The 24,692-nt window shown below is 42.3% G+C and overlaps 2 protein-coding genes across 7 annotated transcripts; one reads left to right on the top strand and one right to left on the bottom strand.

Annotated features, from left to right (window-relative positions):
• The first annotated feature begins 16 nt into the window (after positions 1-16).
• Positions 17-11,847, top strand: mapk8a (mitogen-activated protein kinase 8a). 4 transcript variants are annotated; one of them, XM_051419317.1, is made up of 12 exons: positions 17-198; positions 4,299-4,465; positions 4,673-4,802; positions 4,909-4,967; positions 5,106-5,244; positions 6,202-6,367; positions 7,158-7,229; positions 7,683-7,865; positions 7,966-8,090; positions 8,220-8,283; positions 9,172-9,249; positions 9,814-11,847. In XM_051419317.1, exons 1-12 carry the CDS (start codon positions 163-165, stop codon positions 9,990-9,992), a joined length of 1,398 nt encoding a protein of 465 aa, XP_051275277.1. In that variant the 5' UTR covers positions 17-162; the 3' UTR covers positions 9,993-11,847. The 4 variants fall into 4 exon arrangements, with proteins under 4 accessions (XP_051275277.1, XP_051275266.1, XP_051275299.1 ...); XM_051419306.1 differs by lacking the exon at positions 7,158-7,229 and adding an exon at positions 6,658-6,729; XM_051419339.1 differs by having other exon boundaries at positions 9,809-9,949.
• arhgap22 (Rho GTPase activating protein 22) lies at positions 11,108-24,232 on the bottom strand. 3 transcript variants are annotated; one of them, XM_051419269.1, is made up of 11 exons: positions 24,188-24,232; positions 23,979-24,069; positions 18,761-18,957; positions 17,931-18,018; positions 14,973-15,101; positions 14,603-14,813; positions 14,379-14,511; positions 14,222-14,295; positions 13,687-13,808; positions 12,558-13,575; positions 11,108-12,477 (listed from the first exon to the last, which is right to left on the bottom strand). In XM_051419269.1, exons 1-11 carry the CDS (start codon positions 24,218-24,220, stop codon positions 12,258-12,260), a joined length of 2,316 nt encoding a protein of 771 aa, XP_051275229.1. In that variant the 5' UTR covers positions 24,221-24,232; the 3' UTR covers positions 11,108-12,257. The 3 variants fall into 3 exon arrangements, with proteins under 3 accessions (XP_051275229.1, XP_051275237.1, XP_051275245.1); XM_051419277.1 differs by lacking the exons at positions 23,979-24,069; positions 24,188-24,232 and adding an exon at positions 22,627-23,035; XM_051419285.1 differs by lacking the exons at positions 17,931-18,018; positions 18,761-18,957; positions 23,979-24,069; positions 24,188-24,232 and adding an exon at positions 16,630-17,905.
• Between the last annotated feature and the right edge of the window lie 460 nt (positions 24,233-24,692).

Below are 24,692 nucleotides of genomic sequence, written 5' to 3'. Positions count from 1 at the left end.
TGGCGTGAGATCAGCTACACCGATTTAACTAAATCCGTCTGACGCCCAAAGGTGCGGTGGATCCCCCGGCGGTAGGTGCGCTACAGAGGAGCCTGGAAAGGACGAACGACCTCGGCCAAACGAGCGGACTGTAGCCTGCTGCTGTCGGGCTGCTCCCCCACAATGATCATAACACTGCGGGCTCTCTTCGAACAAGGGGTAAGAAACCGTAGTAGCCTCGTCTGCTTGCTGCGGGAGTCGGTGCTGGGACGTTTATCCATGCCGGTCTATTGCGCGCAGCTTGTCTCTGCAGGCCCCGGGGTATCTGCGCAGGGACAAGGATAAATAACAACCATCCAGGGCTGTCAGGTGGGTGCAGGGAGAATTTAAACTACTCAGCGCTAAGTTAACGTAATTTTACCTAATGTCCTTATTCAGTCACATGCCTTCGCGGAGCATGGCTGCGTGGTTCCCTGCGTTGTTGTAGCGTATAAGAATGATGGATGAACTCTGGATGTTACCCTAACTACTATGCTACAGATTCCTGCAGAGCCTATGCATGGGATAGTCCACACTAGATCCCCACAGTTTAATATGGACAGGAGATAAGATCTACGCGCTATCGTGCCAAATATTAACCCTGATGGCACTGATTATGCAAGTAATAGCCCTCAGTTTATTTATATGATCACTGCAGCATCACTGCTTATCCTGGAAACTGTAAAGGCTTTATTTTGCCCTTGGACTCATGAACTTCCTACCTCACTAACTAACTGAAGAACATAGAAATGTTAAATGTTATGGAAAGCCCAGTCAATATGTTTTTCTTTAATCCAGACTAGAACATAAGTATACTGAAATACAAACAGAATTTAGGTGGAAATGTCATTTTTTCTGTTTAATAAATGATCAAAGTCTAATTTAAATAGACCTGTTTCCCCCCATATGTTCCACCAACATCACTAATAAGAAAACATTGATTAAAAAAAAAAGAAAACCTATAACATTCCCATTTCCAGGACTGCCATTTTGTTAACATTAAAAGAGAAAGAAAAACAATCTAAAAGGCATTCATATACTAAAACTAACAAACAAATTATCCTGATTTAAATCAGACAGACCTGAGAAGAAGAGCCAAGAAGAACTGAAAAATTCTTGCACATATTAATGTCAAATGTGTCCATGTATACTGGACTATTTAGCTCGAAGCTGTGTGCCTGAGCTTCACTATGTGCCCTTTATGTCCTTCCATTTACCTCTGTGTAGGATTCTGCAGCAAGGACAGTTTGTGGTGGAAACATGGGCATCAGTTTCCAATGCATTTTTGTTTTAGTTACGGAAAAAAAAGAAGTGTGAATACCTTTTTGACCTGTGTGCTCAGTGATCCGCAATACTGCAGCCTCATCTTTCACTTTTTATGATATATTACTATTATTATTATGCTGTTTATTGTTTCACTTAACAGAAATATGGCCAATATATTTATCTGGACTTATTATCATGCAGTGTAGGGTCTATATTTTCAGTGAGACCTAAATCAGCCATCTACAATAAATGTACTGCAGGCATAAAGAGCATAAAATAACATCTTTATAGTTTGTCGTGTTTTAAACGGAAGTGAGCCAAAACAAGTTTGTGTTCCCCGGTTGGTTTATAGATAGATAGATAGATAGATAGATAGATAGATAGATAGATAGATAGATAGATAGATAGGGAGGCGGAAGGAAGGATGGATGGATGGAGGAGGCGGTGGGTGTGTCTCTGTGGATGAGTGACGTGCATGCTGGGACGCATGCCCCGTGCGCACTGCGCGTCCCCCGGCCTGTCAGTAGCAGCCAGATGGAAACGTAGGCAAGTGAATTTGGTGAGGTCATGTATTTTTAAGCCGCACAACGGAATAAATCATCCTCCAACCGGGCGGCATAAACAAATAGTCCGCTGCTCCGGATCATTTCACCGCTGATCGGACCGCTGGGGGGGAATCGACGGTTTGATTTAAACAACAAGAGGTAAGATGAGGTTCTCCGCACCTCTGCTCCTCAGACGTGCTTATTGTTTGGCCGTGGGGGAGGGTCGTATGTCGCTATACCGTGCATGCTGCTTTACCGACGTGCTTGTTGTCTAAGGGGTGTTTCATTGTAGCCTTTACTTCCTTTCCCCAGAAGATCCCCCCCCACCAAAAAAAAAAACCACAACCACAACCACATTTTCCATGTCGCTACAATGTGTGCAGCGTTATAGATTGAAGCAGCGGCTAGTATCACCACCGAGTGCGCACTGGGGTTTCTCACCACCAGGCCCCTGCTGTCATATCACGATACGGGTGTCGTTATCGCTGCAATATAATGTCCCGTTGTACGGTGTCCGGCCCTTATTCAGGGCTGTGTTTTCAGCGTGCACGGCTCCTTTCTGATGGAGCAGTCTACGCGGCCATTTACCTTCCATCGACAAGGCAAGACCAGGGTGGGTGGGTGGGTGGGGGTCGTGTGGCCAAGGTTAACACGCTGACAACGAATGGAAATAAATAACGGGTCGATAGTGGTCTGTGCTGTTAATACGTAGCAATGGTCCTCTTCTGTTTCCCTGTGTGTCTTTCTCCGCACTGCTGACTGTTTGCATGTGTAGACTGGGGGGGATTTTTTTTTTGATTGAGCATATATGAGGGTAATATGTGACAAGAGGTACTTTACCCACCATGTAGATTATAATAAATATGTGTATGGCTGAGATTTGTCTTTTTTTTCCTTATGAGTGATGCATGTAAATTAAACATTAAATGATATTCAACCCTTGGGAATAATATGATACCTATTAGGCTGTTTGTATTAGTGTGTGTTACCAGTTTTAATGTGATTGTTTATGGTGTGTGAGGTGAAAGCTACACCATATCATTTAATACTGTGTTAATATGTGGTTTGACACCGATTCCAAGCGTGTGTGTTTCTGTTCGTATAATACACCATTAATGCACCACTGCCAGGATCTGAATTGACCTTTTAAGTATGTGCTTTGGAAGCCATTCATTAAATCATTAAATTGAAGCAGCTGTTTTAGAGAAAACAGAGGTTATGTCATTAGAAGATAGTGCAGTCTGGGAATGACCCTGTGGTATTTTTGCTTTTTGCAGTGTACATAAGGCACAGCTCTAACTGCCTTCAAAACCTATCCATCCATGAGGTCCAGACCTCTTAGGTGCTGCATTAGACTACCGATGTGGCTGCTGCATTCCTTGAACATACTGCAGCTGACACATAACTGCAATCCAATACTGTGTAATTGATTTCTGAGGAATTTGTTGATGCAGCAAGTAGTTGTAAGCATCGCTACTAGTTATTTCACAGCAGTGAGCATTTAGTTTGAGACTAAATAGGAAGCAACTAAAACTATCAGCATGTGATTTCCTCCCTGCACTGACCTGAACTTAATTATTCTCATGGATAGCCATACAGAAAATAATGACAGGTAACCACAGATCTGCACACTAACTACAAGCCATCATAACCCTGAAGAGCGTAATTGTTTTCCTTTTTGAAATATAAAAAGAAGCGGCACATCTATTTTCATGTTGTGAGGGAGGTGGATGTACGTCTTTGTGACGTTGGAGGAACAGAAGGAGAGCTGACTCATTTTATTCTGGCAATTATTTCCCTCATATGGACTGTGTGTCGGGAGAGTGAAAGAACGGGGAGGGTGATTACGTAGCTTATATAAGAATTGAAGAGATGGAACGGAAGCAGATGTTAGAGGTTTTCTCCTTTTTGGGGGCAGGGGGGGATTTTAGGCATTTTTTGTTTTAATGCAAAAATTAAACGTGTGCAGGAATGTCATTTCCCCTCCAAACTTGGCGTCTCTGTGTTGTGTCTTATCTGGGCTCACAGCCTCATGGTGCAACTTGACCCAGTTAACATGTGCCTGTGGAAGACCTGCTTGTAGGACTGGACTGGAGTCCTGGGCTGGGGTCCAAACTCACAGGAATTATCACCGGGCTAGGTTTTCCAGTGTGACAGAGTCACTCTGAGAGTCATGTTTCATATGATGGAGTAGACCTCCCTGTGGCCTGCTGTTCTGCCACCACTGCTGATGATATAAAATCTTCCATCCTGGTGTGTTTGCTGAGTTGCTGAGATAAGGCACCGCAGTGCTCACTTCAAGTGTGAAATTCAGCACTGTCTTTTCTCCTTTACTCATAATCTGCTTTTCCTGGGAGCGGGGATTTGAATTTCTAATTTTTGGCTGGTCTGTTCAGCAGCTATTGTGGTATCTGTAGAAGGCTGGCACTACAAAATATTTAAACATGTGTCCATTTTTTGTGTACACAGAGGACATTTGTGGATGCACAGAGAGCAGTAATAGAAGATTTCACCATGAATAAAAACAAGAGAGAAAGAGAGTTCTACAGCCTAGACGTTGGGGATTCTACGTTCACAGTACTGAAACGGTACCAGAATCTAAGACCCATCGGCTCAGGAGCGCAGGGAATCGTCTGGTGAGTGTTTCTACCTCATCCGTACTGGTGAAATGTGGGTCACTGTTTTCCAATACGTCATCAGATCATTCAGGAGAGGCGTTGCATGCAATGTCGCATGTCAGAGATGTTTAGATTATTCAAGTGTCACATCTATAATGTTTGATATCTATTACGCTGCATTTGTGACCATATTCTTTTTTATTATTTGCTAACTTTTCCCTTCAGCTCTGCTTACGACCAAATCCTTGAACGAAATGTTGCCATCAAGAAGCTGAGTCGGCCATTTCAAAATCAAACCCATGCCAAGAGGGCGTACAGAGAACTAGTCCTAATGAAATGTGTCAATCACAAAAATGTGAGTATGCAAATATATTTAGTCACATGACATATTTTAGATTTCCTTATTTTGACATGTAAATGACATCATTCTGATTCTGATTCATGTAATTTTACACCCACAGATCATTGGCCTATTAAATGTATTTACGCCACAAAAATCATTAGAAGAATTCCAAGATGTGTAAGTAACTACATGTGAAGTGTGTGTTTCTTTTCCTTTTAGGACACACAGTGTGTATCGTTCATAAAATTTAATTACTCCCTCCCTGTGCATTTGTCTAAATGCTTCTCGACCACTTGTGTAAACTGTTTGTGTCAGATACTTGGTGATGGAGCTGATGGATGCCAACCTGTGCCAGGTCATTCAGATGGAGCTGGACCACGAGAGGCTGTCCTATCTGCTCTATCAGATGTTATGTGGTATCAAACACCTTCATGCTGCCGGCATCATTCACAGGGTAAGCATCAGCTGGCCATGACTACACAGACTAACGCCAGGCCAGTGTCCTGAAGAGGAACTGTTAAACCTGCTGTGATACTTGACACTGAAGTGTAAGGGCAAACGGTCAAATGACGCACTATTGGCTGATGAATATAGTTCAGCGAAACCCTCTTGAAAATATATTGGAAGTATTTTGGTTAGGATTTCTGTTTTAGCTGCTTGTCTGATGCAGATTTCTGACCTCAATATTGAGGGCAGGTGAATGTATAATTACCCATATGGATTAAAAGTAAGCAGGTGTAAAATGTATGCATGCAGTCTGATTTACAATCACAAAGAGAAAGACTCACGACAGGTGAAAGCTTACATTAGCATCAGAAATGTGCACGTCACGACAAATGATCATAATAAAGAATCTGATTGCTGATAATAGTTCAATAATGGCTAGTTCTTTAAAAATGTATTAAGCAAAGGCCTTTTACAGGAATGTTTCAACAAAACATAATTCCTCATTAGAATGAAAAAGCAGCCAATCTCTGAATCAATATTGTAAAATGCCACTGCTTGATTCGTCTGGAAATTGTAAACTTGAAATGCATTTGCTACTAGCAAGTAAAACACCTCAGTAAGCAATTTGTACTGCAGAGAAACATGACACAGACAAAAGTAATCTTTAGAAAACAGCTGCTGCAGGAGCTGGAACCTGCAGGCCATCAGCTGAATTTTAGTCATGATGGATAATGTCTGTTATCATGTGACTTTTACAGACAATTGCATGATCATAAAGACCAGCAAAAGCTATGAATAATCCTTGTTTGAACTGTACAGCTGGTGTAATGTAATCTGTCCATCTTGTCTCAGAATCGTGTTTCTTCATGCCACTGCTCTTAAGAGAAATGTATTTATAGCTGCATTTACATACATATTCACAATGTGTCTAAAAAGTTACATTTTTGACTGCGTTCCTCTACAGGACCTGAAGCCCAGCAACATAGTAGTGAAGTCAGATTGTACACTGAAGATTTTGGACTTCGGCTTGGCTCGGACGGCTGCCACAGGCCTCCTGATGACACCGTATGTGGTGACACGCTACTACAGAGCACCAGAGGTTATCCTGGGCATGGGCTACCAAGCCAATGGTTAGTGATTATCCATGTACTGTATCAGTCAATCTACAGTGTCAACCCTTGTTGGTTTCCAATGTAAAATGAATTGCAGTTACACTGTAGACAGATCTGTTTTAACCCATATACAGGGAGCTGAAGATAAATCTTGCTGTTAACACTCTAAGCTGCATGGTGCTTCTGTACATAATGGGGATTTTTTTATGTAAGAAAATGCTCACTAACTAGCCTCCAGCGTGTAACTAACCTGTTGTGCATTCCTCTCACCTCTTATTGGCTTTGTTTACCGTGTTCCACTTCACTAGTGGACATCTGGTCTGTGGGCTGCATACTGGCGGAAATGGTTCGCCATAAAATCCTCTTCCCGGGAAGGGACTGTATCCTTGGGTCTTTTTAAATGCGTCTTCACACTGTTCATCTGAGCAGTCTTTGTAAAGTGTTTGTGCTTCATGCTGTGCAGACTGTCAGATCTTTCCCTGGTCAGTTCTTGGCTCTAATACAATATTTTGTGCCCGGCTATAGGTACTTGTTAATATAACTGAGTGTTGCATGCCTTATTTAAAGCTTTCTGGCAGTTATGGGGTATACATTTTCATCAACATGTCGGTTTTCATTTTTATCTGCTCAACACTGCATTGCTCTCAATCATATATCTGGCTGATGCTGCATGTTCTCCATTTTCATTTCCACACGTCTTCACACTGCTGCCATTCTGTTTGCATTCTTCTCACTTTTTGTGCTTCTCCCCCCCCTCACCATTTTGTTTGCATGTCCACCTCCCTGTCACCTAAACGTCCGCCTCCAGTGGATGTATGGTCAGTGGGCTGCATAGTGGCCGAGATGATCAGGGGAAGCGTGTTGTTCCCCGGCACTGATCGTATCCTTCCCCATCATTGAATGATCACTGTGTCATCACTTCATTCTGTGTGAAGAGATCCAACACCATCCTGAGAGTTTCCCTCTGTCACTTTGCTATCCATTGTCAAATTTTACACCCGACAAACATGACCTCCTCCATTGCTCTCCTGCACCCTCCTGTTGTAAAAAATCAGACAATAAAGGGCAGTAGTTGCTGAAAGAGTATGCACAGTAGTTATGTATTAGATGCATAGGAAAGGAGTAAGTGGCAGCATAACTACAGTTGCAGAGTGTGTGTGTGTGTGTGTGTGTGTGTGTGTGTGTGTGTGTGTGTGTGTGTGTGTGTGTATGTATAGACTACTTAGCTGTTGGTGTGTGTAGCTCAAAGAAAGTTAAATGTCACGTTGCCCTAATGATGTGTTACAGTGCGTGTGTGTTTGTGTGGCCTGTTCCCTTAACATTTACACTTCAGACATTGACCAGTGGAACAAGGTAATTGAGCAGCTAGGCACTCCAACTCAGGAATTTCTAATGAAGCTGAACCAGTCAGTAAGAACGTACGTAGAAAACAGGCCACGCTATGCTGGATACAGTTTTGAGAAACTCTTCCCAGACGTGCTCTTCCCTGCCGACTCCGACCACAACAAACTGAAAGGTAGTATCTATTTTTTGAGCGTTATCATATTATGACCGTAAATCATAAAGAACTCCATTTGTGGACAGCATCTTATCTATTTGTTGTTTCTCTCCTTCAGCGAGCCAAGCTAGAGATCTCTTATCTAAGATGTTAGTGATTGATGCCTCCAAGCGCATCTCGGTAGATGAGGCCCTGCAGCACCCCTACATTAATGTTTGGTACGACCCGGCTGAAGTGGAAGCGGTAAGTGGATCGCCGATCAGACCGCATGATCCTTAAATGGGTTACATGAGATTTTAATTACATCACTTGAAGTGGAAAGTTGGCGTCGCTCTCGAACCACCGCCGTTTAAGCCATTTTCTCTTTCTCAGCCCCCTCCGAGAGTCCTGGACAAACAGCTGGATGAGAGGGAGCATACCGTGGAGGAGTGGAAAGGTTAGACAGCATATTAAGATTCTTAACACTACACTGAACACTTCACTTTTCACATTCAGTTTCAGTGTATTATTTACCCTCTGGCTCCCAGTGCAGCACAGAATTTAACCACAGTGTTAAGATCTACTTCATTCAGTAGTGGTAGAAGGGAAAAGTCTGATAAAATACTTTTTACCAGTTCAAAACACTACGAGGTATAGGTTAAGAAGTTAGCGTAGATAGCTGAATTTTGGTTCTAATCTACCTTTTATATTAATATGCAACTGCTAGTCACTAGTTAATACATTCAGTTTTGAGCAAATCAGATGTGTTTGCAATGAAATAGAAATGGCCAGTTGGTCAGATCTATGATTAGCAGTTCATGAGTGGTGACATGATTATTTTCTATTCATGGAAAGCGCAGAAATAAACTATGTCTACATAAATCCAGTGGGACTGCCAGTGAATGTGTAGACATGCAGTCATTTGGTCACAGACATTGTTGCCCAAGGAGGTCTGTGTCTCCACTAGCGTTGCCAGAGGGTGCGTTGCGTGACTTGAAATCCCCTTTTAAAGCCTCTCGGTTAGTGTTTTCCACTGTGGGGGAACCTGATTCTGTGGAGCATGCAAGGGTTTAAGATTGTGAGTAAATATCACTTTCAGTTGTGCAGCAGGATGAGCTCATCCTTAACCCCCTGCCAGGTGATAACGACCCCTCGCTCATTTTTTAGAAGGGTCACACCGGCACAGCCTGTCCAAATTAGAAACATGATGCTGTTTGGACTGTACAGTATGCAATACGCTCTGACTGTATACAGAATGTGTATCACATACTGTGTTACATGCATCAGGGATTCCTCTCCGTCTTTCCTACCCGAGTTAACCTTCTCCCGTTCATTTCATTTGCAGTGCTAATTTACAAGGAAGTGAGCGAATGGGAGGAGTGGACAAAAAATGGAGTGATAAGAGGCCAGCCATCTCCTTTAGGTGAGTAATCATTATAACTTAGGAGATAAGAAGAGTTGGAAAGGATGGATTATTGTGAATCACTGCTATTTCTGTTTGTTAGAGGCACATGATATTTATCCAAGGATTGATGTAGGCTGTAAGAGTTTGGTGATTTGCAGTTTTTACCTAAACATCTAAGTTACATATGACTATTGTTTCAACAGTATTTCAATATTCAGTGTGAAGTATATTGGTGTATTAGGGCCATAATCAGATTTCAAGATTAAAGTTGTAATATTTCCTGAATAAAAGGAATATTTAAAGTTTATAATTGAAATATTTTAAGAATAAAGTCAAAAGATTTTGAGAATTGTTTTAAATGTATTGCCTGTTGAGCAAGCAGAAACACTGCTGGTCTATGTACATATAACCAGTACACAGACCAGCTAACTGCACACGTGTAACTGAAATGGTTAAATAACTACGGTTTAGTTTTGAGTTTGAGGCATTGTTTACCCGTGCATATGTGGCTCATCAGATAATGCCAGTATCGTGTGTATTTCAATGAAACCTATTCGTTGACGTGTGTTTTTCGCAGCACAGGTGCAGCAGTGATCGACAGCCCCCCTCAGCCCACGTCGTCCTCCTCCTCTTCGGCCAACGATGTCTCGTCCATGTCCACAGAGCCCACTGACCCGAGCAGTGACCCCACCATGACCTCTGAAACAGACAGCAGCTTGGACAGCCACACCTCTCTGGGTGCGCTGGCCTGCTGCAGATAACGCACACATACTATACAATACACATGCACACACAAACACAAACCTTTTCCTCATCAGAGCGTGTGATGGGAGAGGGTTTAGGCCAATGGAACTTCTCATGTTAGTTTGTAGAACTGCGCTTTTAATGTACAGTTTGTTTTTATTTCCCCCTCCCCCCTTACACTGCTGTAAATGATTGTGGTTTGAAATTGTATCATTATTACTGTATTTTTGCTGCAAAGAATCAAGAGTATGTTTTGATGTGAATCTGTGATGTATGTTATGAAAGAGAGGGATTCGAGTGTACTTCACACATTGCTGTTTTCTAGCTGCTGCTACACAGTCAAATAACTTAGTGTTGGCACTGCAGTATTACGTTGAGTATATTTTTGAATTGTTCATTTGACATTTTTGTATTATTTTTGGGACATTTGAATGAATTTACACCAATTTAGACTTTAACAGTAGACTATAGCACATTTCATCTTGGATCCAATTGCAAATGGATGATTTTATTTTGATATTGTTCCTCATCTTTCTTGTAGAAAGCGTCCCTTGGTTTATCCAAGTTAACTTATTTCTTAGTATTATGTCACCTCTGATTGTGTGCATCTTGACAAGCAGTCAAATGGTCTATTACCCTATGACACTGAATTTCTTTTTTTACTATAGCATACTGTTAACTGACTGTATTTTAACTTATTTACATAGATGTGATTTGTAGGCGATGGTCTGTTGGATGAGGAAGAACAGGGTGAATGTAAGTGAATAGAAATGTGGCGTAGTGAGGAGCCAGTGATTAATGTTAGCGCTGTAACAAGTTAATATAGGCCACTGCACTGGCTAGAATGAGTTCTGTGTTTGGGGACTGTCACCAGAGACTAAGTCTAAATTAGTCACTTTACCCTTTTGGCAGGTTCTTTCAGACTTTATTCACAGCTGTCTGATATTTAAGATATTTAATTTAAGTGCCCTTACTCAGTTCAATGATTTTCAGTCCTCTCCATGGTAGATGCCCCTCTCTTCTGTGGTGCGTCTTTCTGAGTTCTACCTCACACATGCACACACTCTCAAATACACGTTACAGTATGTATCTCATGGCACACATCATTTGAAAGAAATGCGAAAAAAGATCCTTTTTTTCCCACTATTTGTGTTATTTATTTATTTATTTCAAGCTAAGGAGGCGTCTATTGTATGTAATGTACATTTCATTCAGAAGTAGTATTTATATGCATTTTGTTTCCTTTTTTGTTTGTTTTCTGTGCAATATAATTCATAGATTAGTATAGTGATTGATCTGTACATTTTACCGTAGATGTATGTATGTTTTCTGAGAGTCAGGAAACAGGCATTTGCTACCTGCCATGATAACCTTTGGATGTATTTGATGGCTCAAATTCCCAACCTGTCCTTTTGCCCGTTCATGGTTGGACACTCCAGGCAGTGACCCCTAGCATCAGCTCCCAGAATGCACTTTGGGGATTGTGACGCATGTCCTGACCCTTTCTGGGCCACATTTCAACTGTGGCTTCCTCTTTTTTGTGGTTTTCTTCTCCTCCATCTCCTCAAAAATAGAAAAGATAGAATAGACTACGCATGAGTTTTCTCTGAGCAAATCTGGTTTTAGTGCAGGTACATTTAGAGGAAAGAAAGGAAAGCCATTCAGTTCTACTGGGGTGATGCTGCAGTCTTCTGATGGTTTGGCCAAACACTGACAGCAAAGAGTTAACCTGTTGTGGTGTGTCTTGGTAAGGCCAGTTGTGTGAATTTTAGCCTTTGGATATGAAATTGCCTCACTAACAGACTAATTATATACATCAGAAATGGAAACTGTCTACCTTCAACTCCAACAAATAAAAGAGTTGAATTTTAATGTCTCACATTGTTGTTTCTTTGACTGTCAAGTTTACGTTTATTTCAAGAATATGAGTTAAAAGGGGAAATGAACAGGGTGCGTATGGGAAGACCTCATAAATAAGGCTTTTTCTGCATTTTAGTCAATAAATAATCATCTACATCGCCTATGGTGTATAATAGGTCATAAGGACCATAAGTTATAAGGAATTTTGTGGAATGGTAAAATAAGAGGTGCTTGGTCCAGAGGAGTTCTCGTTTGGCACCGGCACTGGTCAGTGTAGGCACAGGACGGCTGTACTAAAGAGGACACGATGGCAAGTAGTACTGCACTAGAGGTATTTGGTCTTCAAAGCTTTGGGGCTGGCTGGTCTTCCCAGTAATTAAGCTCCTCCTCTGATGGACCAGATGAAGGCAGGTTGGTTTGACCTAGTTGGTCCGTGTTGCCCCTGTGGTCAGATCCCCAAGGGTTTTGAAGAACTCCTCCATCTCTTGCTGGAGGAGAATGTTTCGGTTCTCTGCGTCCTGATGTGCCCGCTCCGAGTTCCTGAGTCGGATCTCTAGCATGTGAAACTTCTTCTTTTCCTGGTCCAGCTCCTCCTCAAGGCGGTTTACCTGGGATTGGTACTTGGAGCAGGACTCCTCCAACCTCAAAAAAGAGAGAAAGAGCTTATAAATAACACATCATGCTGATTGGTTGTTTGACAGAAAATTATAAGTGACTCTTACTTGCGAATGCAGGTTTCATAGCTCGTCCTCTGTTTCTTCAGCTCCTGCTTGAGCTCGGTCAGCATGTTGGTGAGACCTTCATTTGTTCCTGCGAGATCGTCCTCAGTGCCGCTTGCACTGTGGTCTGGAGTATTTGTACTGTCCCTCACCTCTGTGGATCTCTCTTGACCCTGCCCTAATTTCACTGCCTTATCGCTTCTTTCTGGCTCGGCCAACGAGATCTCAAAGGATGTCCAGATGGAGGAGGTGTCCGCAGGCAGGCTTAGACTGGATGGGGCAACATTGTCATAGGCGGACAGTCTGTGGGATTGGTGGAGGGCCCTGTGAGACAGGGATGTTTGAGGGGAGTCTTCATCAGAGTCTCTCTGCGAGTCCTTAAGTGAAAGAGTGGTCTCTTTAAGGGAGAGGGTCGAATCCTTCAGAGACAGAGTTGAGTCTTTAAGTCTTTCACCTGATGAAGTGGTGCGCCTGTGAGCTCGGAGGGACGACAGGCCATTCATCAGCCAGTTGCTCCCCCCAGCTGCTGACACATCTCCTGCTGACCCCCCTATTTTCCCCCTTGGCCCCCCAGATGCTGCATTACCCTTGAAAGAGCACCTCCAGGAGGGCAGAGCTTTAGACTGTTTACTGGGGCTAACAGCTACTTCACTTCCACCTTTCCCTTCCGTTTTGCTATCTGATCTTCCATCCACTTTCTCCTCTGCTTTACTTTTGCCCTTCACTTCAATCTGACCATCCTCACCCTTCTCCGACGTTGTAATGGGGCTTGGTGCAGTCGGCTTGCTGTCTGTAGAAGGGGTAGAAGATTGGGGTTTTTCTTTAGGGGTTTTTGAGCCTGTGCCTGAGGAGGGTGGGGGGTCAGTGTCTTCTTGTGAGAGCCACTCCACTTTGCACCGTTGTAGAGTACTCTGCTGTTGCTGTGAGGGGATCTTGCTCTCGGTTTCCGGCTCCTCCAATTGGTAAAGTCTGGCGTGTTCACTTATCAGCACAGTCATCAGGTGCTGCACCTGTGAACTTCCTGTTTATAATGACAAAGACACATACACATGAGTAATACACCTGCTTGAAATGTTTAATGGCATTGTACATATTTATTGAAATTTATATATATGATGACATTATCACGAACCCTCCATCATGGTAACTGGATCCTCCACTCTGGGACGAAGGATATTGGGTCCAAACACGGTGGCCAAATTCTGAACACTCATCTTATTCTCATTGGAGTGAGACTGAACTTCATCCAGAAACCTGAGCAGACACAACAACAAGCAGAACTTATTTCCAAATATGTAAAATCATCAGTAGTGACAGGTCTTAAACCCCCCTTGTTCTTTTTCAATCAGTAAAATTCAAACTTATGAAAAAGGAGGACTGAGTCATGATTCTGGCTGCTGTGTGGGCTCAGCTGATGATCTTTATATAGATGCAGAAGGCAGGGAGAGAGGACGTGAAATTATACACACTCAGAGTCAATCAATGTGATGTCACTTCCCCTGATGACGAGTGTGTGGGTGTAATGAATGTTATTTCTTTTGCATGACAAGGTGTCAAATCCTCAATCATCAAACAGTGAATGGGAAATGGCACCAATAAAACCAATCAGAGTCACATCAGTGAGCTTAACAACTGCTGATAAACAGACGACAAGACTCTTTACTTACTTGCAGATGTATTTAAGGAGGTTGTAGTTGACCTGAGGAAGGGATTTCACCTGTTTGCCCAGCTCTAAGATACCCTTAATTAAAAAAAGGACATGCTTATTGCCAAGGCAAGAGTTTGGAAATATACAAGTAAAATGTTAAACAGAAGTTGAATTACCATAGCTTTATCCTTGGTAAGGAGCTGAGCACAAGAGAGAAACTGTGTGTATTTGGAGAATGGAATTATAGGCTCCGGCAGCTCCCGTATGTACAGCTTTAGCAGTGATGCCACCGTGTGGATATCTGTGGTACTGTAAGAGAGTAGACATAAAGAATACTATCCAGCATAAATTATAGCTTGGCATGCTGCTATCGATAAAATGCTTCTTCCCGGCATGTCACCTGTCAAACACTGGCTTCTCGCCACGGTCAAACGCGTCCTGCAGCTCTCGAACATGATTGGTCTGTCCGGGGGCCCTGAAGAGGCCCTCCTCCTTGAGCCCGTGTTCACGTATGAAGCACACACACTGTTCAACCAGCACAGGGACCAGTCGTTGAGGGCCACATTGGGCCTCATACAACATTGTCTCCTCTAGGTGCTGCCCAAAGACACCTGCAGCCACATGACACAGAAAATAAACACTAATCAGGTCATTAACTGCTCATAAGAAATTCTCCTCTTTAAAACATTAATAATTATTTGCTTAATTACAGCAAACAGTGCTTTATGTACATTTGTGTGTATGTGTATGCATATGTTTAAGAATCGCACCTCCTCCGAGTGGAGCCCATATGACTCTACGTATGGCTCTGACCCATTCCTCCATGTCACTCTGAGAGTTGGCCATCAGCAGGAATGATTCGTGGCTTATACCTGTTCGGTCCTTTTCTCCAGCCCCCCCTGAAAACACAGTCATATTACATTACTTTCTGGATCGATAGGACAAAATGACTGACACATCTCCAAAACCACTGTACTTCAAATATGCAGAATCATACACCAGAACCGATACAGCTTTTGCAGATGACTTTGCTTTTCACATTAACTGCATCATCTGTAAACAAGTGGGTTCTACCGACTACAAACATCAGTATTTTCAATAACCTTATTAGCTCCAGGACCCCTGTAAAGTACAAAGACACAGCCATGCAGCTCCCCCTGTCCTTCCTCTGGCTGGACCCAGCTTGATATCACCGGGTTTGACATTTTAGTTTGACATTTTAGTTTATTTCTGTTTACCTTTGATTACACTATGTGAAATTCTCTCCCTTTATGTGACTTATGTGTTTCGCTTGCTTTTTGAAGAGGTAGAAGAAGCACTACTCAATTACAGATGGAGATAAAGGCATCAAAACTGCTCTTAAAAATAAAATGTTCTTACATTTTGTACTGATGAAAACCTTCTTACAAAACCAATGCAAAAGACAGAGATGCATATGCCTTGCTGTGTAGGCTATATATCAGTACCTGCATTCATTACTAAATCCTGCACTGTGGTGCATAGTGTGTTGTGTGTAAGAGAAATGACCCAGAAAGTGTAGTGTTCCCTGTGGACACCAGCAACTGCACCATGCCTCCCACTCAGTCTCTTTTTGTCCGGGACCTTTCCCTCTGCATCTTTTCACTAACAAACTTTCTCCACAAAGTGACACTAGACACCATCTCACAAATTACAAGACCACACTGGTGTATTTGCATGTTTTAGCCCATTGACTGCAAATAACAAATAGTTTGCAAGCACATCATTAAGATTTAAGTGTTTTTTTAAGCAGTCATTGGTCTCCATTCATTTGTATGGAAATGGATTGTAGCCCTCAATAGTAAGTGAGTTAAAACACGTGTTAACACTAGCGTGGTCCTTTGTGTGCACAAACACAGAAAGGCTGAATACAATTTAAAAACATAACTACAAGACTACAAGAGTCTAATACAGTATGTGAACACACCTGCTAATGATGCTGTGTGATCCAAAATGCAGCCCTGCAGTAGCTGTTAAATCTGCTGACATTCATGTAAGTTTGGGGTCCACTCAATAATCAGGACAACACTAGATGGGACAAGCATCCCATAAAAGGCCCTGCATGCAGAATTCTGTATGTCCAAAATAAACATACAGAGGAAAACACCAACCAATGCATGCAGAGCCGTTACCCATTGAATATTAAAAAAAGAACACATAGATTTATAAGTTAAATGACGATGAAAAAAACAAAAGACTATATTAGGAGAGGGACATGCAGCAAACATAGCTGTACAATATGTGAATGCAGGTCACAAACGGAGGGACTTACTGAATGTGACAAATCATATCTACATATGGAACACACACACACAACACACACACACACACACACACACACACACACACACACACACAATCCAATACATCCTACTCTTTGAATATCAAAGCTAAGAAAAATTTACTTACTACCATCATTAATAGAAACCCCATCCTCAGGATAAAGTGTCAGGGTGTTAGTCAACCTGCTGCAGTAATGGCCCATGTTGATCTTGTAGCGCCAGTGGGAAAAATGGGCTACGACTCAGCAGTGACAGCCCTTAAGAAGAATGGATGCTTGCAGGTGAATCTACGCTGATATAACCAAAGATGCCAGATGTCATTCTATGAGAGCCAAACAGAGGCACTGCCATCACAGCCAGTAACTACGTACAGGGTTATATCTTTTAATGCTTGACTTCATGTCTATCTAAGCACAACTTCCAACTTCTTTCTTTCTTTCTTTCTTTCTTTCTTTCTTTCTCTGTCTCTCTCTCTGATCTTTCTGATCTATGTGCGGCACATACTGTCCACTGTGCTGACCGTAATCATGCCAACCCCACGCTGTCAAGACAAGAAATGAATGAAGTCCTTGTTTAATGCTCACACACACGGCTGTGGCAGTCACATCCCATCTGCTGGTCCACATTTTTCATGCATGTGTTATAGTCTCTGGCTCATATGAAGATATGATTTACTTCTGGTTTTTGTTCCTCTTCCTCACTTTGATACTGGGTCAACCAGGTTTACACAGAGGATAGGACTTGTGTGTGCAGTATGATCACAATTTCTAGAAACACAAAGAGATCATTTCTGTAATTGACAGGAAACCTGGCTTCAAGTTCATTTTCTAGTGGTTGTGGTTTGTGCACTGATGCTGCACAAATTGGAGTTTTATCAACTACTGGCAGCGACGGCATGAGCTACAGGCGTGGTTTAACACTAGGTGTATGTGACAACATGTGGGAGAAGTGACAACAATGGTGGCTGCTTATGAAGATAGATCTAGATGCAGCTAGAATCAGTTATTTCAGAAGTGGAGAGTATTTCCTTATTGAAAGAAGAGCAAAGAACGACACTGAAGTCTTTTAGATGTTTTTGTTCTTCTGTAAGAGTTTGAATATATGGTTTGTTGATCTCATTTGTTGAAGTTCGCCTGTTCAGTGATAGTATAGTATATTTTGAAAGTGCGTGCCCTTTTCCAAATAGTTTTCAACGATAACTTCCCAGATGGTTCTGTGTAACAAAACATCAGGCACAGTCAGGTTAGGAAATTATATCTGAAGTGCTTGATCATAAAATATTCAATAAATAAATCTAGTGGTTGAGCCCAGTGGTTTTTCTGTTTGGCACTCAGCAACCATCTCTTTAAGATGGTTCAGCATATCCCTTGAACAAGACTTACTCACATACTCTACATACTATCCGAGGTTGTCACCATGCCAACTCACCTGGAACAATTTCAAAAAGGTGGCGACCGGGCTCGTCCTGATTGGCAGGCAGCTCATTTACCTGACTGCCCTGAAGAGGAATACAACCCTGCAGGAGAAAGCAGAGAAAGGCATGAGACCGACAGATAGAAAGACAGACAGGCAATACCCATATCACCGCTATTCAGGGGCCAAACAACAAATCAATTAGTATATCTGGACTTGGACGTGTAGTGCATTTAAAACATTATAGAGTTCTGAGTACACCGGGCTCTGGGCTGTCATCCAACAGAAGGAGGTAATGATGATGGAGGGAGGGATGACTCAGGGAAACATCTCTTCATCTCTTTATCTCTCTTGTCTTTCCTTATGTACTTGCATTTCTGATCCATCCAGCATAGAGAAGGTCAAAGGTCACATACTAAGTGCTTACAGCAGAACCACAGGGCAGCTAGTTACCACATTATCGGTGTGTGTGTCAGGGCAATAACAACACACTGCAGCTGTAATGGAGAGTGTGGGGAAGTCTTAATGTCTTAATGATTTTTGCGTGAAAAATGAATGGATATTTATCCGGCCATAGTTTGACACCAGTAATATAAAGATGAGAGCGTGTAGCTTTAAAAATGATGGTCACATAATGCAGAAAAGAGCTACATTTTACTTGAAAAAGAAAAGCCATTTTCAGAGTTGGAGTACACACAATGGATCGGCCAGCCCCGAGGGATTTCTATCTATCAGGCTTCAAACCAGAATGAATCCAAATATATGTGACAGGTGACGTCAGGTGCCTCTCTTGTATATGTATATATATATATATATATATATATACGTTATTTTGTGAGTGTCACCTGGGCCTTGGTTTCATCCTGGTCCTTGTAGAAATACAGAGCTTCAGTCCTCAGGACAAACCAACGCAGCTGCCAGTTTTTCATGATACTCCGCTGTCTTTTCAGCCAGCCTGCCTTCAGCGCTTTCTCCTGATCCAGAGGAGAGCAGGGCCTGGAAACCCGAGACAACTCTCCAAGCACCATGCTCTTGGACCGCGCTGCATGGACACACACATAGAGATAAAGTGAGCTTGCAGGATTAAGAGCATCGGAATAATGAGTGAGACAGAGAGAAGAAGAAATAGAGGGTTACATAAAGACAGAGGATATATGTTATTTCAGGATTTTCTTTCTTTGTTGTTCTGCTACGATTCTGAATCATTATTCATTGAAGTCTCCTTTGGGCACAGCTAAGCCCACAGGCTTGACCTTGCATCCAGATTTCCTCTTGAGTCAATCTACCAAGGCATGGCCTCCATTTTGCTGCAAAGACATCCTGCTTTAAGATGAAATCCACCTGTGTCTTCCATTAGATTTTATTATGTGGTTCAGATATTAATGAGGGCATGTATTACTTTGAGTTTCACTGATGTACAGAGAGGAGTTTTGCTTTGGATCAGGTTCTGCTTTAACTGCTACAGACTGATTAAGCATGGATTATATATTAGCATAGGTATGCCGAAGGTATAGAGCAAAAACAGCGACAGTAGAGTGATCCCTAGGGAGTCAGGGGGAGAGAGAGAGAGAGAAGGAAAGAGATAAACATAAGGCAAGGGGAGAGGAGAGAGAAATCAATGGCGTCTTTTTTCCTGTTAATTGCATCTTGCTTTCTGCTGAGGACAGCAGGGGAGGTATCTGCAAGAGCCTGGACAGAAATCTCTCTCCTGTTTCCTCTCTCTCTCTTTCTCCCTCTTGCTTATCAGCTCTCTGTCTGGACTCCACATTTTATTTCTCCCCTTTCTGGATGTCCTTCATTTGCAGAGTCATGATTGCTAGGAAGGGATAAGACTAGAGATGAGACCACGTGAAGCAATCATTGACAAAACTGTATGCTGACAGCAGAAGCCGGCAGAGCAGGCTCTATAAATACAGCGGACGGAGCCATGTCTTGTACAGTTTGAAAAAAGAGGCAGGAAATCTCTGAGAGGAACTGTTTTTTAATCCACTGTCAGCAAAGAACTATGATTGGACAAGGATCAAATTCTTATCTTTTCAGGAATATTATTACTCAAGGTGTATTGCCTCATATCATATGAAATAATATGCACAACCAAAGTACAAGTACAGAGCCTCAAATTTGTACTTAAGTACAGTACTAATTAAATGTATTGCAATGTAATGTATTGTATTAGTAGTAATTGTAGTATTTTTATAAATTAATTCATGGCCTCACAACTCCACAACTCCGTAACCACCGTCTCTGCTTCTTCATTTCTCACTCACACATCTCTGAGATCTCCTGTGTTGTTTCTTTCCATCTTAGAACTGATGGGCTTAAAGGTTTTAGCCAGTTCCTTGGTATTTGGTTCATTGCTGCGGTTCTAAGTATTCTATATAGGTACTGGTCCGTTTCCTGTGTCAGCTCTAGTGTTGGTTTTCCTTGAATAATGTCTATTGAGTTGTTAAAAATACCCATGATATCCATTATGACCGACTGTCAGAATGATTTTAAAACTGGTTTGCCTTTGTCTCACCACATTCCCTCCAGCAGTCCGCTCTCATCAATGTATTAATTTTAGAAAGTACATTTGGAGTCATAAAAAATCATGTATATAATCACCATTCAAATTCCCTCCCATATTTAGAATTTATTGTTTTATGAATATCTCTGCACACGTTTTCTACAATGTTAATCTGTAAAGTAACCCTAGCTGTCAAATTTAATGGAGTACAAAGTATTTATTCCCTCTGAAATTAATGTCAAGCACCACAGGAAATAATACTCTAATACAGTAAAAGCACCTCAAAAATCGTACATTACGAGTACAGTATGCTACTTGAATTAATATACTTGCTCACTAACTTCTGAATGTGGATCTGGATGTCACTCCTGCTACTTACTTCACACCAGGAATTAAATAATTCTACTAATATTGGAATGATACATGTATTAGATTGATATTATTTATTAGACATTAACAAATGTCAACTACACACACACATTAATGGTATTTTTTACTAACATATAAATGAGCCCATAATAATGATTATAATTAGCATGGTACAGTATCAAAACTTCAGTTTGGACAGGGCCTCTTTAATGAAAATCTGGTCTCAAAAGAATCATATCTTGTTGACTTAAACCCTTCATTATTCTTTCACATGTCCTTATAATGACAATTATTCAGCCACACAAATAATGGAGAGAAGCCTAAAACCCCAATATCGTTTTCCCGTAAGACTCAACACTTCTTAACTGCTTTTAGTATTCTGGCCTTATATAAGCTTCTGAGTGCAGATCCAGCTCTGTGGTGCTGTATGAGTTTGCCTTGAATGATGCTGCATTAAAGGGTCAGAGGAGAGCAGAGCTGGGAATCTAATCAAAGGAGAATACCATTACAGCAAATGAGAGATGGCAAGCGCACAAAAAACGTGGCAAGGAAACCGAAGTGGCTGCTTCACTCTCCAACTGTGTTCGTGAAGGAGAAAGGAGAGGCACTCTTCCTCCCCATCATCTTTTATGGTCTTACTTTTTTTTTTTTTTTTTACGGCTGGTTTCAAGTAAGACAATGACTGCCAGGGGAGAAATGAGGCAGCAACCCTGCCTAAACATATACACACACACACACACACACACACACACACACACACACACAAGTAAGGGGTCTTGAAGCCGCTGTGCAAACACTTTTCTCTGTTATGATCATTTTCATATAAAAATCCAATATTAATTCAAGAACATTGGGAATCGTCACAGACATATATCTTCTGTCAGGGTGCCTCTGTGGATACTCTCTAAAAACCAGTGTTAGTGCATTTCCTTGAGATAAGCTGGCAACTGTCACAACTCCCCTAGCCACCTGAAAAAGTGTGTGTCGGTTGTCTATAGCAACCACCTGCTATGAAGAGCACAGCAAGTGTCTATACTTTGCATCATGATAATCTCTGTGCCAGGAGCTGTTGCCGTGATTTACAGCTTCCTTATTCATCTTCACGCAGTCATGTGAGAGGCATGTATATGGGACGTTCCAACTTCAGCGGTCACAAGTGGATTTCACCCTGTGTTAGAGGAACTATGTTTGACACTCAGCTGTTGTGATTTACAGGAGGAGAGAGCCTCACGTTCCTTTCGCCGCCTCTGATCTGTCTGTCACCTGCTCAAAACCATACCAACCAAAATCCAACCCAATAAACCCTGAATAAACAGAGGTGTAGTCATGTGCTCAGGTGTGAACATGTCAGGATGCAGACCGTTGTTGGAGGGAGGATTATCCTTCCAGCAGCCATGTTTACTACAACTCACAGTATCCCCATCAGGATCAAATCTTCGAGGAATGAGGACAGTATAATCAAGACACATGAGGGATTACATCACTGTAGTAGAGCCCATTAACTCTCAATGAGCACTGGACACAGAAGATAAAAGCCTCAGCACTTCACATCATGCAAGAAAACTCAGGTCATTGCTGATAACAATAGTCACTGGGATGTAGAATGACACCGGTGTGCAGATTTGGTGCTAACCTAGCGCTGTTACACCTTTCTGATGTCATAATCAAAGAAAGAACTGATAACAGTATACAGCAGGACAGATGGAGGTCTGCAGAGACAGCGAGAGAGGGAATAAAGAGAGGGGCTGCAGAGGGGACAGAAAGAAGCATTAAAAGAGAGAAAAGAAACGGAGCGCAGAGGAGGGATGGGGAAAGAGGAGGAGGGACTGAGCTTACCCCGGCGTGCCTGTTTTATCTTGGGGCTCAGCATGGTTACCGTTGCTGTGCTGCTCCCTCTCACAGAGATATGACTGCATCCCTCTGTTCACACACTATTCCTCAAGCACACACACACACACACACACACACACACACACACACACTCAGCGCCTCTCGCTGCTGCCTCGCCCTGTTACTCCTCATCCTCTCTGAGCATCTCTCTCTCTCTCCTTACCCAGCTCACTGTCTTGCACTTGGACACTGTCTCCGTCTGATTTCACACACTCACACACACACACACACACACACCCAGACAGACACACGCCGACGAGCACCTTTCCACACACTCTCCTCTTCCTCCCCTCCTTCCTTTCGTCTCACTCCCCACTGTCTGTCCCGCTGGCCCGGCGTGCTGTTGTTCTCACATACCTCGAGCCCTGCCCACTCTCTCTCTCTCCTTTGCTCTATGTCTCTCTGCCTTCTGCTGCACACTCTCAGTATCAATTTCTCCCCGTCTATAAATATGTCTGGCTGTGTGTCCTCTGTCTTGTCACCCATTTCTTTACATCGGCTCCCCCATCGCTGCACAGTCTTCACAATCCCTCCAGTTGTTTGCTCATGCAGATTTGATTATGGTCGCCTCAGTACCTGAAGTACAACCTCAGATCAATACATTTGATTTAACTGACACCATTGTTACCATCTAATGTTTGATGCAGAGTGGCCAAGTGATTATGAACCATTGCAGATGTATGAAAAATGTGGGTGGATGCGTATAAAACTGACAAAACTCCACAGTAAGACACTCATATTTAGTATCTCAACTTGTTCAGGCTAAGATTTATGGCTTTAGGGGAAATGCCACACGTCTCAGTCACTCAGCAATCTGTACAGTGAAAGCCACAGCACTCAAGGGTGTGATGTTCTCGTTCCTATTCTGCCTGCTCGTGTTGTAGTGGATGTGATAAAGCAGATAAATGCTCCAGTTCAAGAGGCTGGATGAGACTAAAACGCAGTACAGAGACACTGCTAGAAGGGAGAGCTGTCTAAGCTTTCTCTTAAGAGGAAAATACTCAGCTCACACAGTCAATCAATGAAAAATGGTAACATACATTGCCTTGATAAAGGAGTTTAAAAAGGTACACAACAATAACATAACTTCTGTAGATTCTGTAAACACTTTGAGCTAATACCCTCATACATACACTTAGATATGACAGAGAACTGGTATGGAGCCAGACAAACATCTTAAAATTAGAGCCTAACTTTATATGAGAACTGAAAGAAAGTTAAGCAACAAAGTAGATCATCACCTTGCTTAGCACTATGATCATTGTTGCAAAACAAACTTTAAAAAAAAAGAGCTTTACCTGCCAGTTCCTTCAGTTTGTCACTGCTCAGAGGAGTCCTGGATTGTTTCATGGCATCTACACAGTGTATCCTTCTCCACTGGGGCCATTTCTAGAGCCAGGCAGACAGACATAGGCACACTCAGGGTCTCAACAATGGCTGTACTCAATTCTCAGTCCTCTACTTAATTGCTAATCACCAAGAAACAAATCAAATGACATCCACATACCCAAAGAGAAGGGACTACTATAGCTGCCATCATTTACACACCAATGACGTGCGCCTGAAGAATGCTGACGTGAACAGATTCTGATAGAAGGAAGGAAATAAAGACAGTCATGCGAGTATTACTTGCCATGTCATCTCGGCTGGGCAGACCAGACGACTCTCAGTCTGGAGACAGATTCTCTCTCACAAGAAAGCCTTGCATAGTCCAGAGCAGCTGCTGTGATAGGTACAGCTTTACAGAGAAACAAAACACAGCTGTGCGATACTCTGCTCCTCTTCTTTTTCAGGCCGTCTCACACTAAAGGAAGTCAGCTGCCTTGATGGAGAAGTGAAAATTGCTGACTTCTTTGAAAAAATATTATTAAAGTTTCTCCTGCAGATTACTGTATACTTTCCTTGCTTACAACAGAGTAAAATGCGATGCCCTGGCTGTTAGAGATTTGCCTATGTAAATCGAGGAGGAAGGTCACAAGCTTTGAATCTGAAAAAGCTCTGTTTCTCTCTGG

The sequence above is a fragment of the Dicentrarchus labrax genome, unplaced genomic scaffold (genome assembly GCF_905237075.1).
Source record: "Dicentrarchus labrax unplaced genomic scaffold, dlabrax2021, whole genome shotgun sequence".
In the NCBI taxonomy this organism is placed as follows: Eukaryota; Metazoa; Chordata; class Actinopteri; family Moronidae; genus Dicentrarchus; species Dicentrarchus labrax.
This window is presented reverse-complemented; position numbering and strand designations above follow the sequence as displayed.